This window comes from Schistocerca serialis, chromosome 2, assembly GCF_023864345.2.
Source record: "Schistocerca serialis cubense isolate TAMUIC-IGC-003099 chromosome 2, iqSchSeri2.2, whole genome shotgun sequence".
Classification (NCBI taxonomy): domain Eukaryota; kingdom Metazoa; phylum Arthropoda; class Insecta; order Orthoptera; family Acrididae; genus Schistocerca; species Schistocerca serialis.
Genome location: NC_064639.1, coordinates 323,439,896 through 323,455,501, shown reverse-complemented (window position 1 = coordinate 323,455,501; position 15,606 = coordinate 323,439,896). Strand labels below are relative to the sequence as shown.

Sequence of the window (15,606 nt, the reverse complement as noted above, 5' to 3'; positions counted from 1 at the left end):
ATCCCACACTGCTGAGCAGTATTCAAGCAGTGGGCGAACAAGTGTACTGTAACCTACTTCCTTTGTTTTTGGATTGCATTTCCTTAGGATTCGTCTAATGAATCTCAGTCTGGCATCTGCTTTACCGACGATCAACTTTATATGATCATTCCATTTTAAATCACTCCTAATGCGTACTCCCAGATAATTTATGGAATTAACTGCTTCCAGTTGCTGACCTGCTATTTTGTAGCTAAATGATAAGGGATCTATCTTTTTATGTATTCACAGCACATTACACTTGTCTACATTGAGATTCAATTGCCATTCCCTGCACCATGCGTCAATTCGCTGCAGATCCTCCTGCATTTCAGTACAATTGTTCATTGTTACAACCTCTTGATACACCACAGCATCATCTGCAAAAAGCCTCAGTGAACTTCCGATGTCATTCACCAGGTCATTTATGTATATTGTGAATAGCAACGGTCCTATGACACTCCCCTGTGGCACACCTGAAATCACTCTTACTTCGGAAGACTTCTCTCCATTGAGAATGACATGCTGCTTTCTGTTATCTAGGAACTCCTCAATCCAATCACACAATTGGACTGATAGTCCATATGCTCTTACTTTGTTCATTGAATGACTGTGGGGAACTGTATCGAACGCCTTGCGGAAGTCAAGAAACACGGCATCTACCTGTGAACCCGTGTCTATGGCCCTCTGAGTCTCGTGGACGAATAGCGCGAGCTGGGTTTCACATGACCGTCTTTTTCGAAACCCATGCTGATTCCTACAGAGTAGATTTCTAGTCTCCAGAAAAGTCATTATACTCGAACATAATACATGTTCCAAAATCCTACAACTGATCGACGTTAGAGATATAGGTCTATAGTTCTGCACATCTGTTCGACGTCCCTTCTTGAAAACGGGGATGACCTGTGCCCTTTTCCAATACTTTGGAACGCTACGCTCTTCTAGAGACCTACGGTACACCGCTGCAAGAAGGGGGGCAAGTTCCTTCGCGTACTCGGTGCAAAATCGAACTGGTATCCCATCAGGTCCAGCGGCCTTTCCTCTTTTGAGTGATTTTAATTGTTTCTCTATCCCTCTGTCGTCTATTTCAATATCTACCATTTTGTCATCTGTGCGACAATCTAGAGAAGGAACTACAGTGCAGTCTTCCTCTGTGAAACAGCTTTGGAAAAAGACATTTAGTATTTTGGCCTTTAGTCTGTCATCCTCTGTTTCAGTACCATTTTGGTCACAGAGTGTCTGGACATTTTGTTTTGATCCACCTACCGCTTTGACATAAAACCAAAATTTCTTAGGATTTTCTGCCAAGTCAGTACATAGAACTTTACTTTCGAATTCATTGAACGCCTCTCGCATAGCCCTCCTCACACTACATTTCGCTTCGCGTAATTTTTGTTTGTCTGCAAGGCTTTGGCTATGTTTATGTTTGCTGTGAAGTTCCCTTTGCTTCCGCAGCAGTTTTCTAACTCGGTTGTTGTACCACGGTGGCTCTTTTCCATCTCTTATAATCTTGCTTGGCACATACTCATCTAACGCATATTGTACAAGGGTTTTGAACTTTGTCCACTGATCCTCAACACTATCTGTACTTGAGACAAAACTTTTGTGTTGAGCCGCCAGGTACTCTGTAATCTGCTTTTTGTCACTTTTGCTAAACAGAAAAATCTTCCTACCTTTTTTAATATTTCTATTTACTGCTGAAATCATCTATGCCGTAACCGCTTTATGATCGCTGATTCCCTGTTCTGCGTTAACTGTTTCAAACAGTTCAGGTCTGTTTGTCACCAGAAGGTCTAATATGTTATCGCCACGAGTCGGTTCTCTGTTTAACTGCTCAAGTTAGTTTTCAGATAAAGCACTTAAAAAAATTTCACTGGATTCTTTGTCCCTGCCACCTGTTATGAACGTTTGAGTCTCCCAGTCTATATCCGGCAAATTAAAATCTCCACCCGGAACTATAACATGGTAGGGAAATCTACTCGAAATATTTTCCAAATTATCCTTCAGGTGCTCAGCCACAACAGCTGCTGAGCCAGGGGGCCTATAGAGACATCCAATTACCATGTCTGAACCTGCTTTAACCGTGACCTTCACCCAAATCATTTCACATTTCGGATCTCTGTCAATTTCCTTCGATACTATTGCATTTCTTATCGCTATAAACACGCCTCCCCCTTCACTGTCCAGCCTGTCTCTGCAGTATACATTCCAATCTGAGTTTAGGATTTCATTACTGTTTACGTCTGGTTTTAGCCAACTTTCTGTCCCTATCACTATATGGGCATTGTGACCGTTTATTAATGAGAGCAGTTCTGGAACCTTTCTATAGACGCTCCTGCAATTTACTATTAGCACATTAATATTATTATTCCCTGTTGCATTTTGCCTACTCCTACCTTGCCGGGTCTCAGGAGGCGTCTTGTCGGGCCTAGGGAGGGAATTCTCTAACCTAAAAAACGCCCATGTGCACTCCAAACGTACTCCGCCACCCTTGTAGCCGCTTCCGGCGTGTAGTGCACGCCTGACCTATTCAGGGGGACCCTACATTTCTCCACCCGATAGTGGAGGTTGAGAAATTTGCACCCCAGATCTCCGCAGAATCGTCTGAGCCTCTGGTTTAAGCCTTCCACTCGGCTCCAAATCAGAGGACCACGATCGGTTCTGGGAACGATACTACAAATAGTTAGCTCTGATTCCACCCCGCGAGTGAGGCTTTCCACCTTCACCAATTCCGCCAACCGCCTGTACGAACTGAGGATGACCTCTGAACCCAGATGGCAGGAGTCATTGGTGCCGACATGAGCAACAATTTGCAGTCAGGGGCATCCAGTGCTCTCTATCGCCGCCGGTAGGGCCTCCTCCACATCTCGGATGAGACCCCCCGGCAAGCAGACAGAGTGAACACTGGCCTTCTTCCCCGACCTTTCCACTATTTCCCTAAGGGGCTCCATCATCCGCCTAATGTTGGAGCTCCCAGTAACTAATAAACCCCTCCCCCCGTGTGCCTGCTCGGACCTTGCTGAAGGAGCAGCCACATGTCCACTCACAGGCAGAGTGGGCGATGCCACATGGCCAGCCTCCACATTTACCCTCCGCCTCGTGCGCCACGAACGCCGCTAAACCCGCCACTTCCCTTGGGGAGAGGGTGGCCCAACCGCGCCTGGTACCCACGAAGATGTCTCGACAGCAGGGACAGTGGGTGAAGCATGTAACACCTGGGGTGTACCTTGTGACGCACCAGACCCCCCACTGCCGCTACACTCTGAGGCAGCAGCCTGAAGACGGCTGACCGCGGCCATCAACACGTTCAGCTGTTCGCGAACAGTGGCCAGCTCCTCCTGCATCCGTACACAGCAGTCACACATCCTATCCATCCTAAGGAATCAATTTACTGAAGAGAGTTAATCAACTTTTAACTAGACTGCTAATTCACTAAAGGTGGCTGATTATTGACTAAACTGCGATTGCTAGCCACTTCTTGTAGAAAACAATGAAAGGGACTCTCTCTGACTGTATTCAAAACAAACACGAAATCTATGGAACACTATTAATAGCACTCGACAATTAAAGCTTCCTAAAAGCAAAAACACATGGAAGAAGAAGTGACAAGTAAGAAAAATACAGTTAATACGTAAATTAAGGTAGCTCGCTGCACAGCAGACGTGAAGCAGACGGCGGTTAGGACGACACTGACACTACTGGCACTATGGCTGACTAAAGGGACTCTCTCTGACTGTATTCAAAACAAACACGAAATCTGTGGAACACTGTTAATAGCACTCTACAATTAAAGCTTCCTAAAAGCAAGAAAACACGGAAGAAGAATTGAGGAAATTCTCTCTGGATTCCAGTGGCTATCTGATTTGTTGAAGGCTGCCGGTCTTGCTTACAAGATGAAGGCAGAGCTCACCATCTGCAGCATCATTGACAGAACCGACTGAGAACCTTTGGTGCAGAGCCGGGTGGTAGGGTTTCGGGTTCTGCTGAATAGGTCAGGAGTTCACTACACTCAGCTGGTGGCTACACTGGTAGCGGAGGCTGTGTGGCGTGGACTGGGCGGTGTTTTAGGTTAGAAGGCCTCGGGAAAGTACGGGGTGGGCTGCAATCTCAAAGGGTGCATGGCAAATACAGGACGTGCTTGGATCAAAGAACAGTCGGAATTGTAGTTGTAAATTATTGTAGTTGTGCTGGGAAAGTCCCTGAGCTTCTAGCGCTAATAGAAAGCACAGAAGCTGAAATCATTATAGGTAAAGAAAGCTGGCTAAAGCCTGAAATAAGTTCTGCAGAAATTTTTACGAAGTCTCAGACGGTGTTCAGGAAAGATAGATTTGGCAGAATTGCTGGTGGCGTGTTTGTGTCTGTCAGTAGTGGTTTATCTTGTAGTGAAGTCGAAGTAGATACTCCATGTGAACTGGTATGGGTGGAGGTTATACTTAACAGCCGAACTAAGTTAATAATTGGCTCCTTCTACCGACCCCCAGACTCCGATGATATAGTTGCTGAACAGTTCAAAGAAAATTTCAGTCTCGTAACAAATAAATACCCCACTCATATGGTTATAGTTGGTGGGGACTTCACCTTCCCTCGATATGTTGGCAAAAATACTTGTTCAAAACCAGTGGTAGGCAGAAAACATCTTCCGAGATTGTCCTAAATGCTTTCTCTGAAAATTATTTCAAGCAGTTAGTCCACCAACCCACGCGAATTGTAAATGGTTGTGAAAACACACTTGACCTCTTAGCCACAAACAATCCAGAGCTAATAGAGAGCATCATGACTGATACAGGGATTAGTGATCACAAGGTCGTTGTAGCTAGGTTCAATACTGTTTCTTCCAAATCCACCAGAGACAAATGCAAAATAATTTTATTTAAAAAAGCGGATAAAGTGTCACTAGAAGCCTTCCTAAGAGACAATCTCCATTCCTTCCGAACTGACTATGCAAATGTAGACGAGATGTGGCTCAAATTCAAAGATATAGTAGCAACAGCAATTGAGAGATTCATACCTCATAAATTGGTAAGAAATGGAACTGATCCCCCATGGTACACAAAACAGGTCCGAATGCTGTTGCAGAGGCAACGGAAAAAGCATGCGAAGTTCAGAAGAACGCAAAATCCCGAAGATTGGCTAAAATTTACAGACGCGTGAAATTTGGCACGGACTTCAATGCGAGATACCTTTAATAGGTTCCACAACAAAACATTGTCTCAAAATTTGGTAGAAAATCCGACGAAATTCTGGTCGTATGTAAATTACACAAGTGGCAAGACGCACTCAATACCTTCGCTGTGCAATGCCGATGGTACTGTTACCGACGACTGTGCCGCTACAGCGGAGTTATTGAACGCAGTTTTCCGAAATTCCTTCACCAGGGAAGATGAATGGAATATTCCATAATTTGAAACACAAACAGCTGCTAGCATGAGTTTCTTAGAAGTAGATACCTTAGGGGTTGCGAAGCAACTCAAATCGCTTGATACGGGCAAGTCTTTAGGACCAGATTGTATACCGATTAGATTCCTTTCAGATTACGCTGATACAATAGCTCCCTACTTAGCAATCATATACAACCACTCGCTCACCGATAGATCTGTACCTACAGATTGGAAAATTGCGCAGGTCGCACCAGTGTTTAAGAAGGGTAGTAGGAGTAATCCATCGAACTACAGACCTACATCATTGACGTCAGTTTGCAGTAGGGTTTTGGAGCATATACTGTATTCAAACATTATGAATCACCTCAAAGGGAACGATCTATTGATATGTAATCAGCATGGTTTCAGAAAACATCGTTCTTGTGCACTGCAGCTAGCTCTTTATTCGCACGAAGTAATGGCCGCTATCGACAGGGGATCTCAAGTTGATTCCATATTTCTAGATTTCCGGAAAGCTTTTGACACCGTTCCTCACAAGCGACTTCTAATCAAGCTGTGGGCCTATGGGGTATCGTCTCAGTTGTGCGACTGGATTCATGATTTCCTGTCAGGAAGGTCGCAGTTCGTAGTAATAGACGGCAAATCATCGAGTAAAACTGAAGTGATATCAGGTGTTCCCCAGGGAAGCGTCCTGCGACCTCTGCTGTTCCAGATCTATATAAATGACCTGGGTGACAATCTGAGCAGTTCTCTTAGGTTGTTCGCAGATGATGCTGTAATTTACCATCTAGTAAGGTCATCTGAAGACCAGTATCAGTTGCAAAGAGATTTAGAAAAGATTGCTGTATGGTGTGGCAGGTGGCAGTTGACGCTAAATAATGAAAAGTGTGAGGTGATCCACATGAGTTCCAAAAGAAATCTGTTGGAATTCGATTACTCGATAAATAGTACAATTCTCAAGGCTGTCAATTCAACTAAGTACCTGGGTGTTAAAATTATGAACAACTTCAGTTGGAAAGACCACATAGATAATATTGTAGGGAAGGCGAGCCAAAGATTGCGTTTCATTGGCAGGACACATAGAAGATGCAACAAGTCCATTAAAGAGACAGCTTACACTACACTCGTTTGTCCTCTGTTAGAATATTGCTGCGCGGTGTGGGATCCTTACCAGGTGGGATTGACGAACGACATCAAAAGGGTGCAAAAAAGGGCAGCTCGTTTAGTATTATCATGTAATAGGGGAGAGAGAGTGGCAGATATGATACGCGAGTTGGGATGGAAGTCATTAAAGCAAAGACGTTTTTCGTCGCGGCGAGATCTATTTACGAAATTTCAGTCACCAACTTTCTCTTCTGAATGCGAAAATATTTTGTTGAACCCAACCTACATAGGTAGGAATGATCATCAAAATAAAATAAGAGAAATCAGAGCTCGAACAGAAAGGTTTAGGTGTTCGTTTTTCCCATGCGCTGTTCGGGAGTTGAATGGTAGAGAGATAGTATGATTGTGGTTCGATGAACCCTTTGCCAAACACTTAAATGTGAATTGCAGAGTAATCATGTAGATGTAGATGTAGATGTAGAACTCAGAAATTCTCCATACACAGCAGCATCAATGCAGAACTGTGCAGTTCTACTCAATTCGTTTTGCCTGATAGGTCAATTTTTTTTAGATTTAAGATGTGCATAATTCCCGTGAACCATGGACTTTGCCGTGCCGTCGATGGGGTGGCTTCTATGCCTCAGCGATACAGATAGCTGTACTGTAGGTGCAACGAGAACAGAATGGTTTCTGTGGAGAGGTCAGACAAACATACAGTTCTTGAAGAAGGGCAGCAGCCTTTTCAGTAGTTACAGGGACAACAGTCTGGATTATTGACTGATCTGCCCTTGTAACATCAAACAAAATGGCCTTGACGTGCTGGTACTACAAATGGCTGAACACAAAAGGGTAACTATAGCCATAATTTTTCCTGAGGGTATGCAGCTCTACTGTATGGTTAAATGATGGTGATGTCCTCTTGCATAAAATTGTCCCCCTTTTGGATCTCTGGGTGGGGACTACTCAGGTGGATGTCTTCATTAGGAGAAACAAAACTGGTGTTCTACACATTAGATCATGGAATGTTAGATCCGTTAATTGTGCAGGTAGGTTAGAAAATTTAAAAAGGGAAATGTATTGGTTATAGTTAGATACAGTGGGAATTAGTGACGTTCGGTGGTAGGAGGAACACAACTTCTACTCAGGTGAAAAAAAGGGTTATAAATACAAAATCAAATAACAGTGATGCAGGAGTAGGTTTAATAATGAACAATAAAATAGGAATGCGGGTAAGCTACTATGAACCACATAGTCTATGCATTATCGTAGCCAAGATAGACACGAAGCCCGCATCTACCACAGTGGTACAAGTTTATATGCCAACTAGCTTTCCATACGATGAAGAGATTGAAGAAGTGTATGATGAGATAAAAGAAATTATTCAGATAGTTAAGGGAGATAAAAATTTAATTGTGATGGGGGACAAAAGGAAGAGCAGAAAAAATAATAGCTGAATATGGACTGGGGGAAAGGAATGAAAGAGGAAGCTGCCTGGCAGAATTTTGCGCATAGAATGATTTAATCATTGCTAACACTTGGTTTAAGGACCATGAAAGGAGGTTTTATATACATGGAAGAGACATGGAGACACTGGAAGGTTTCAGATTGATTATATAATGGTATGACAGAGACTTCAGAACCTCATATCAGACTGTAAGACATTTGCAGGGGAACGTGTGGACTCTGACCACAATTATTGGTTATGAACTGTAGATTAAAACAAAAGGAATTGTAAAAAGGTAGGAAATTAATGATACAGGATCTGGATAAGCTGAAAGAATCAGACGTTGTTTTGAGTTTCAGAGGGAGCACTGGATGACAATGGGTTAGAATAAGGGAAAGGATTACAGCAGAAAGTGAATGTGTAGCTTAAAGAGAAGAAATAGTTAAGGCAGAAGAGGATCAAACAGGACAACACCTAATAGAAACCCTTGGATAACACAGGATATATCTAAAAAATGAGATTGGCAGGCAGTGCAAAATGGCTTAGCAGAATGGCTAGACAGCAAATGTAAGGATTCAGAAGCACATATCATTAGGGGAAAGATAGACACTGTCTACAGGAAAATTAAAGAGGACTTTGGAGAACAGAGAAGCAGCTGTATAAATATATCAAGAGCTGAGATGGAAAACAAGCAAAGAAGGGAAAGCTGAAATGTGTAAGGAGTATATAGAGGGTATATACAAGAGAGATGAACTTGAGGCAATATTACAGAAATTGAAAAGAATGTAGATGAAGACGAGATGGGATATATGATACTTTGAGAAGAATTTGACAGAGCACTGAAAGACTTCAGCTGAAAGCAAAGAGAGCTCCACTCCAAGTTTAAACGCAGCCAAAACCTCTCAGACAAACAGAAGCTAAACGATGTCAAAGTTAGCGTAAGGAGGGCTATGCGTGAAGCATTCATTGAATTCGAAAGTAAAATCCTATGTACAGACTTGACAGAAAATCCTAGGAAGTTCTGGTCTTACGTTAAATCGGTAAGTGGCTCGAAACAGCATATCCAGACACTACGGGATGATGATGGCATTGAAACAGAGGATGACACGCGTAAAGCTGAAATACTAAACACCTTTTTCCAAAGCTGTTTCACAGAGGAAGACCGCACTGCAGTTCCTTCTCTAAATCCTCGCACAAACGAAAAAATGGCTGACATCGAAATAAGTGTCCAAGGAATAGAAAAGCAACTGGAATCACTCAATAGAGGAAAGTCCACTGGACCTGACGGGATACCAATTCGATTCTACACAGAGTACGCGAGAGAACTTGCCCCCCTTCTAACAGCCGTGTACCGCAAGTCTCTAGAGGAACGGAGGGTTCCAAATGATTGGAAAAGAGCACAGATAGTCCCAGTCTTCAAGAAGGGTCGTCGAGCAGATGCGCAAAACTATAGACCTATATCTCTTACGTCGATCTCTTGTAGAATTTTAGAACATGTTTTTTGCTCGCGTATCATGTCATTTCTGGAAACCCAGAATCTACTATGTAGGAATCAACATGGATTCCGGAAACAGCGATCGTGTGAGACCCAACTCGCCTTATTTGTTCATGAGACCCAGAAAATATTAGATACAGGCTCCCAGGTAGATGCTATTTTTCTTGACTTCCGGAAGGCGTTCGATACAGTTCCGCACTGTCGCCTGATAAGCAAAGTAAGAGCCTACGGAATATCAGACCAGCTGTGTGGCTGGATTGAGGAGTTTTTGGCAAACAGAACACAGCATGTTGTTATCAATGGAGAGACGTCTACAGACGTTAAAGTAACCTCTGGCGTGCCACAGGGGAGTGTTATGGGACCATTGCTTTTCACAATATATATAAATGACTTAGTAGATAGTGTCGGAAGTTCCATGCGGCTTTTCGCGGATGATGCTGTAGTATACAGAGAAGTTGCTGCATTAGAAAATTGTAGCGAAATACAGGAAGATCTGCAGCGGATAGGCACTTGGTGCAGGGAGTGGCAACTGACCCTTAACATAGACAAATGTAATGTATTGCGAATACATAGAAAGAAGGATCCTTTATTGTATGATTATATGATAGCGGAACAAACACTGGTAGCAGTTACTTCTGTAAAATATCTGGGAGTATGCGTGCGGAACGATTTGAAGTGGAATGATCATGTAAAACTAATTGTTGGTAAGGCGGGTACCAGGTTGAGATTCATTGGGAGAGTGCTTAGAAAATGTAGTCCATCAACAAAGGAGGTGGCTTACAAAACACTCGTTCGACCTATACTTGAGTATTGCTCATCAGTGTGGGATCCGTACCAGGTCGGGTTGACGGAGGAGATAGAGAAGATCCAAAGAAGAGCGGCGCGTTTCGTCACTGGGTTATTTGGTAACCGTGATAGCGTTACGGAGATGTTTAATAAACTCAAGTGGCAGACTCTGCAAGAGAGGCGCTCTGCATCGCGGTGTAGCTTGCTCACCAGGTTTCGAGAGGGTGCGTTTCTGGATGAGGTATCGAATATATTGCTTCCCCCTACTTATACTTCCCGAGGAGATCACGAATGTAAAATTAGAGAGATTAGAGCGCGCACGGAGGCTTTCAGACAGTCGTTCTTCCCGCGAACCATACGCGTCTGGAACAGGAAAGGGAGCTAATGACAGTGGCACGTAAAGTGCCCTCCGCCACACACCGTTGGGTGGCTTGCGGAGTATCAATGTAGATGTAGATGTAGATGTAGAAATAAGGCCCTGGCAGCAGATGACATTCCATAAGAACTACTGATAGCATTGGAAGAGCCAGCCATGACAAAACTCTTCCATCCTTTGCAGTTGAATGTAAAAAATGGTAAAGGCAACCTCTGGGAAAATATGTTTGTTTCAGAAGAAATGTATCAACACGCAAGGTAATACTGACCCTATGAATTATCTTAGAAGATAGGTCAAGGAAAGGCAAATCTGTGTTTACAGCATTTGTAGACTTACAGAAAGCTACTGACAAAGGTGACGGGAAAACTCCCTCTGAAATTCTGAAGATATCAGGGATAAAATACAGGGAGGAAAAGGCTATCTGCAACTTACACAGAAACCAGATGGCTGTTATAAGAGTCGAGCAGCAGGAAAGGGTAACAGTGTTGAGAAGGGAGTGAGACAGTGTTTTAGCCTACCCCTGATGTTATTCAATCTGTACCCCGAGCAAGCATTAAAAGAAATCACAGAAAAACTTAGAACAGGAATTTAAGTTTAGGGAGAAGAAACAAAAAGTTTGATGTTTGCCAATGAGATTGTAACTGTGTCAGAGATAGCAAAGGATTTGGAACTGAATGGACAGTATCTTAAAAAGGAGGATATGATGAACATCAACAACAGGAAGATAAGGATATCTGAATGTGGTCACATTAAATCAGGTGATGCTGAGGGAATTAGATTAGGAAACAAGACACTTAAAGTAGTAGATGACTTCTGCTGTTTGGACAGCAAAATAACTAATGATGGCTGAAGTAGAGAGAATGTAAAATGTAGACTGGCAATGACAAGAAAAACATTTCTGAAGAAGAGAAATTTGTCACCATTGAATAGAGACTGAAGCATTAGGAAGTCTTTTCTGAAAGTATTTGTATGGAGTGTAGCCATGTATGAAAGTCAAACACGGATGATGAAACGGTTTAGGCAAGAAGAGATCAGAAGCTTTTGAAATGGGGTGCTATAGAAGAATGTTGAAGATAAGCTGGGTAATCATGTAACTACTGAGGAGGTACTCAACAGAATTGGGGAGACAAGCAATTTGTGGCACAATTTGACTAAAAGAAGGTATCAGCTGATAGGACACATTGTGAGACATCAAGGTATCATCAATTTAGTACTGGAGGTAAGTGGGGGTGGGTAAAAATCATAGAGAGAGACCAAGAGATGAATACAGCAGGCAGCTTCTGAAGGATGTAGGCTGCAGTAGTTATTTGGAGATGTGGAGGCTTGCGCAGTATAGAGTAGTGTGGAGAGCTGCAGCTAACCAGTCTTCATACTGAAGACCATAATAACAACAACAATATAATAAATAATTTAGTAATTATTTATTTTTGCTGATAACATCTGATATCATTTCAATATGATGTAACCCATTCAGTTTCTGGAAGCACCAATGAAAAGACCTGAAAGACACTCAATTTAAGTAGACTATGCTAATTCATATGGTAAGATTTAATTATATGTAGTTTAAAATACCAAGCACTTGTACACAAAATATCTATTTTTATAATTATTAAGGAACTATTAGACACAGGATGAAGTATGAGGTAAAAGAAGACCAGTGAAGTGTAGCACTCCTCCCAATGTGTTTGCTATACATCAATCTTACAGTAATTATGAAATGTGGTCCATTTTATTAATATTCAACTGAAGCACGGCTTTGTGCAACCACACATATGGGTGAGCACTGGGGTCTTCTGCAGTATGTCACTCAGGATCTATGACAGTCTGTATAACACTTAGGTAATAGTTCTAAGCAGCTAAGAAGTCACGCCGGTTTCATATATTACAATTTCGTGAGTGTTAGTCTCTGAAAATCAATTTGAGACTTAAGGCCACCGTAAAAAATGTGTGTGACAAAAACACTCTTATCTAGCTAACAGGTTTGTCAAGCAAGTCCATACACATTCAAACAAATGTTTGTGTGCTTAACCTCACTCTGCAACAGATGCTATTCATGTTCGTGTGCATTGTGATAGCAGTGAGAACAGCCACACATGCAGACAAAGCTGCCCTGGCATTGCCTTCGGCACTGCATTTAAAGAAGAAGAAGAAGAAAACAAGACTTTGGTCCAGGGAATAGCTTAAAATGAGAGATTTATTCATGAAAATATCCTAAAGAAAATACTACTCTTAGAACCCGATGATTACACTGACTTTCTTAGAATGGACAAAGAAACTTTTTAAAGCTTGTTAAGGCCCTCCTGAAAGATCAAACTTATCTGTCAAGTCATGGATGTGTCAAACAAGCTAGTACGCGTACTAAGAAAGATTGTCAATTTAACCTTACTTTTGATGCAGACACTTTTCATGCATACATACAGAGGAACGGAGGACTGGAAAGCGAGATACAACAACGAATAAATTGCGGTTGGAACAACTGGAGGAAAATGAGTGGAGTGTTGTGACAAGAAGGTGAGCACTGGGTTGAAAGGGTAAGTACAAGTCGGTGGTAAGGCCTGCTATGATATACGGGGCAGAGACATGGCCAATCACAGCAGCCCAGGAAAGAAAGATGGAAGTGGCAGAAATGAGGATGTTGAGGTGGATGTGTGGGGTAACAAGAAAGGACAGGATTAGAAATGAATTTGTTAGCGGAGCTGTGAAAGTGGGACCCCTGGGGAAGAAAGACACAAGAGAGTAGACTAAGGTGGTACGGACACTTACAGAGAAAAGGGGAAGAGTATATCGGAAGCAGAGTTGAAAATATAAAGATTGAAGGAGTGAAGAGGAGAGGAAGACTGAAGATGAGGTGGAAGGTTAAAATATCCAGGGACCTAAGGGAGAAAAGATGGAAGAAGGAAGAGGCAATGGATAGAGTACTAAGGAGGAGAAGGATCCAGAAGAGCAACGCCGACCCTATGTGACGTAGGACAAGGTGACGATAAAGAAGAAAAAGAAGAAGAAGAAGAAGAAGAAGACACAGAACCACAGGCAGGGGAGACTTATCATACAGGATGACAAGGAAAGACTGACTGTTGCACGGAACATATAGCCCACATCATCCATGGAAGAACTGGAGAGCTTCGATTTCTTTTGTTTCATTCCACTCTCCTTGTATGTCATTGTATGCATAAAATACTGATTTTGTTCACAACCTCTGCATGCGTAATATATGACTAGGACAGATGTGGTACTCTATCATTTTGGTAATTGTCAGTGTTATACTTGGTCTTAGTTTTCATAGTAGTGGAAACTCGCAATACAGAGATAAACTGTAATAAAACAAATTTTCACTAAACAAACACAGTGATACATCAACAAAAACAACGTCTGCCATCTTGACAACCTTTATGTCAATCAAAAGTTCTCACAAACATGTCAAACACTATCATGCTTGACAAACACATCAAACTGCACCTTATCCGGCCAAATATTTGGCAAGCACAGTCAAGATTGGCAAAATGTTTCATCGTTTATGAGGGCTTTTACAAAGGACAACAGTTATTCAATGACTGAATTTGGTTGAACGCAATGCTTTGACTTTCTGTGAATGACAGACCCCAGGACGAGAAGCACCCAAGTGTAGTGAGGAGGAGGGGAAATATAAATGATATGAAAACCTGCCCCACCTTTCTAACATGTCCCGATCTATTCTTCTTTCATGCCTGAGGAAGGAACCAATAGTTCAAATAGCTACGAGCATTTTCTCTTTCTTTAACTGAGCGCACACGCACTACAGGAATTTCACCTGCCGAAGGTAAGTAACGGCATGTCATTCTGTCACTTTGTAATATTATAAATAACTTGATTCCATTTATATCCACGCATTTGGTGTTGGCTACCACTGTATCATCTTACTTAATCTGCAAGAGTGCCTGACCTGTAATTTTTTGCTACATGACCTGCTGTTTTTTGAAATATGATCACTTGTTAAACCTATCGCTAATTCAGCTACAATGCTGGTAGGGTACAAATGAAGTAATTTGTGCGCCTCCCCTAAGATGTCCTCTTTCCATTAAAAAACCTAAAACAAGTAAAAAATTAGTAGATGAAATGGCTTACTTGTTTAAAGAAGACAAACAAAAGAAATAAAAAAATTGTTTTTCTTCTTTTACGTTTTAAAATGTTTTAGATGCTCACAGATGTTTTAAAAGAATAAAATCAATCTGCACTACTAAATAAATTTACTTTGTAATATTGCCAATTACGTGTAACGTGCTCACAGAATTAGTTTGAAGTTTACTCACCTGTAGAGAAGCTGTGTAGAACATACATATTTGCAAGAAGATGAAATGCAGAATAGTGGCTGAAGGTTGATAAAAACATTGGCCAGCATAGTGCACCTGAAATTGATATAATCAGTTAAAAACTGACACAGTGAAACATGACAAAAGATAATGTGTCTATGTCTGTACTCTGCAAATCCATTTACAGTGTGCACACAATGATATGAAAATAGAATATGTCGTTACTGAAATTATACACTGAACAGGATGTGTTCTTGCCTTCTGACTGTCACTGATACACACCAAACTTCTTTCAAGACTCTCTCTCTCTCTCTCTCTCTCTCTCTCTCTCTCTCTCTCTCTCCCTCTCTCTATCGCGTTTGCCCCCCCCCCCCCTCTCCCTCACCCCTTCCTTCTGAGCTCAATACATGTTCATGAATGCCCTGATTAACAGTTCTCCTTTCACAAAATTATAATAGAAGGAGTAAAGGATAAGGATGACTTAGAGAGAATTTCTGTTTCGTGTGATGAATGGCAGCTTGCTCTAAATATAGAAAAAATGTATGTTAATGGTGATTATGAGCATGAAAACAAATCCTGTGACATTCCAATATGGTATTAGTGGAGTGCTACTTGACAGAGTCATGCCAATTAAAAAACTGGGTGTAATGTTGCAAAGCAATGCGAAATGGATGGAGCACATAAGGACAGTAGCTGAGAAGGTTAACTGTTGACTTAAG

At 41.9% G+C, this 15,606-nt stretch overlaps 1 protein-coding gene across 1 annotated transcript in view; it reads right to left on the bottom strand.

The window, feature by feature from the left end:
* LOC126457131 (presenilins-associated rhomboid-like protein, mitochondrial) overlaps positions 1-15,606 on the bottom strand; it is a 116,019-nt gene that overhangs the window by 48,360 nt on the left and 52,053 nt on the right. The window contains exon 5 of the mRNA XM_050093195.1: positions 14,888-14,983. Within this exon, the coding sequence (XP_049949152.1) occupies positions 14,888-14,983 (96 nt within the window). The remainder of the gene's footprint in view (positions 1-14,887; positions 14,984-15,606) is intronic.